This window comes from Rutidosis leptorrhynchoides, chromosome 7 (assembly GCF_046630445.1).
Source record: "Rutidosis leptorrhynchoides isolate AG116_Rl617_1_P2 chromosome 7, CSIRO_AGI_Rlap_v1, whole genome shotgun sequence".
Lineage (NCBI taxonomy): Eukaryota > Viridiplantae > Streptophyta > Magnoliopsida > Asterales > Asteraceae > Rutidosis > Rutidosis leptorrhynchoides.
The window spans coordinates 302843967-302846317 of record NC_092339.1 but is presented as its reverse complement, the minus strand read 5'-3'; the positions used below and the strand labels follow the sequence as shown (position 1 = coordinate 302846317).

General features: G+C 37.6%; 1 protein-coding gene across 1 annotated transcript; it reads right to left on the bottom strand.

Annotated features, from left to right (window-relative positions):
• Nucleotides 1-837: 837 nt before the first annotated feature.
• LOC139860120 (uncharacterized) lies at nt 838-2000 on the bottom strand. The gene is made up of 3 exons (XM_071848896.1): nt 1672-2000; nt 1250-1515; nt 838-1148 (listed from the first exon to the last, which is right to left on the bottom strand). Exons 1-3 carry the CDS (start codon nt 1998-2000, stop codon nt 838-840), a joined length of 906 nt encoding a protein of 301 aa, XP_071704997.1.
• Nucleotides 2001-2351: the final 351 nt, after the last annotated feature.

Genomic DNA, 2351 nt, shown 5'->3' with positions numbered 1-2351 from the left:
GTGGATGAAGATGAATATGAATGTTAGAGAGAAAGTGTAAGTAACAAGACTTAAAAATGATGAGTGGATGGTGGTGGTGGCGTGAAAGGGGAAAGAAAAGGGGAGGCACGTTGGCCAAAAGTCCATGCAACATTTAATGTAGTGATGTGATCTAGTTTGCATGTAATTAAGGTTGGCTAATGACATGCATGGATGCTTAATCTTGATTAAGTTTAATTAAGTGTAACTAGTCACCTGATCTTATGTTTAGAAGTTAATGGTTACTAGTTTGTTTAAATGATGCAAGTATCATTTTAATGTACATGTTCAAGTATCATTTTGATCTTAAAAGATGTATTTTACATGTTACTTGACAATAAAGTCTTCCATTTACTATATTAAGGTACTTAGGGAATTCATTTACATACACTTATGTAACGGGCATATATTAAATGTTACAGTCTTTTATTACTATCACATTGTGAATTAAAGTTAAGATGAAGGTAGTAGTTTCTTAAATGCTTACCAAAATACCTATAAATCTTATAAATGACTAAAAGACTCAAGACATCAAATTGTTTATGTCGAAACTTAAATCATTCAAGTTAGGTTAAGAAAACCTAGTCGGAAAAATCCGGGTTGTCATAGTACCCACCCGTTAAAGAAAATTTCGTCCTGAAATTTTAGGTAGTACCTGACTTCTGTGTGATATTAGTGAGAAGATGTGGATACTTCCGCCTCTTATCGTCCTCCCGAAATTAAGTCAATTTGAAATTCAACTTGTCTATGCGGAGGAAGACCATGTAAATCTTCAGGAAAAACTCTAGAAAAATCCTTTACTACCGGTACATCCTCAAGTCACTTCTTCTCCGACTCTATCTCCTTTACGTGCATGAGGATGGCTTGACATCCTTTCCTGAAATATTTTCGAGCCTTCATGTAAGAAATGATGTTGAGATTCGCGCCACTCTTGTCTCCTTGAACTACCAAAGTTTCACCATTCACCAGAGGAATATGAATGGCTTTCTCCGCGCAAGCAATATCCGTATGGTTCTTAGATAACCAATCCATACCTATAATAACATCAAAAATACCTAACTCAATAGGCATAAGATCGACTTCAAATAGTTTATCAGCTAACGTTAGAGCACAACCTCGAAAGATCTTATCTACTTTCAAAATTTTCCATTAGCTAATTCTATGATATACTTAGTGTCTAGAGTAGTTGGAGGTACATTAATCACTGTACTAAAGTCCTTAGAAATAAAACTTCTATCAGCACCACTATCAAATACTACATAAGCAATGCAGTTTGTAAGAAGAAATGTACCCGTGACCAAATCAGGATCTTCACGAGCTCCTTTTGTCGAGATATTAAATGCTCTTCCTTTTGCATTTCCATCCTTCTTGGCATTCGGACACTGATTCTTCATGTGTCCCACTTGTCCACATCCATAACAAGTCTTGGGTTTGTTTCCAGTTGGCTGCACGAGATTGACTCTACAATCTTTGGACATATGTCCTACCTTTTTGCACCTATCACAAAAAATAGTGCAAGCTCCATAATGATGCTTATAGCATCGATTACAATAAGGTTTTGTTCCAATGTAGTTCTTGTTGGCACTAATATTCTCAGACTTGGGATTATCCTGCTTTTTCTGTTGAGAACTATTTCATTGATTCTCGTTCCACTTGCGCTTGTTGCCTTGAGTTTTCACAACTGTCGTTTCTTCTGGTGTTTGACGATGCGTAATCTGATCCATCAAATTGTGTGCCATTCGGATAGCACCTTGAAGAGTTTCTTGTTTAAAATACATTACATCACCTTGGATGTCCTTCCAGAGTCCCCACACATACTTCTCGATCTTCTTTTCTTCAGTAGTGACAAACTCAGGACACATCAAAGAAAGTTCTAGGAATCTCTTCGTATATCCTGTGATGTCAGTCCCTTGAATCTCCAAATTCCATAATTCTATCTCAAGTTTCTGAATCTCGTTCCTTGGACAATACTCACTGATCATCATTCACTTAAATTCTTCCCATGGTGTTGCAAAAGCTTCATCCATGCCTGCGGACTGAGCAAAAGATTTCCACCATATTAGAGCACTGTCTTAAAGAGTACAGGTGGCAAATTTCACTCTATCAATATCTGCACAGTTGTTGATCTTGAAAACTGACTCGAGCTTCTCAAACCACCTCATCAAACCAACCGGTCCTTCCACTCCAGTAAAAGTTTGAGGTTTGCAGCTGTTGAACTCTTTGTAAGTACATCTTTGGGTAGCATTATTCCCACCGGATCCTCCAGCCTGATACACATTAGCTTGCACTCTTCGTGCCTCAGCAGAGGCTAAAGCTTCATTAACCCTTTGACT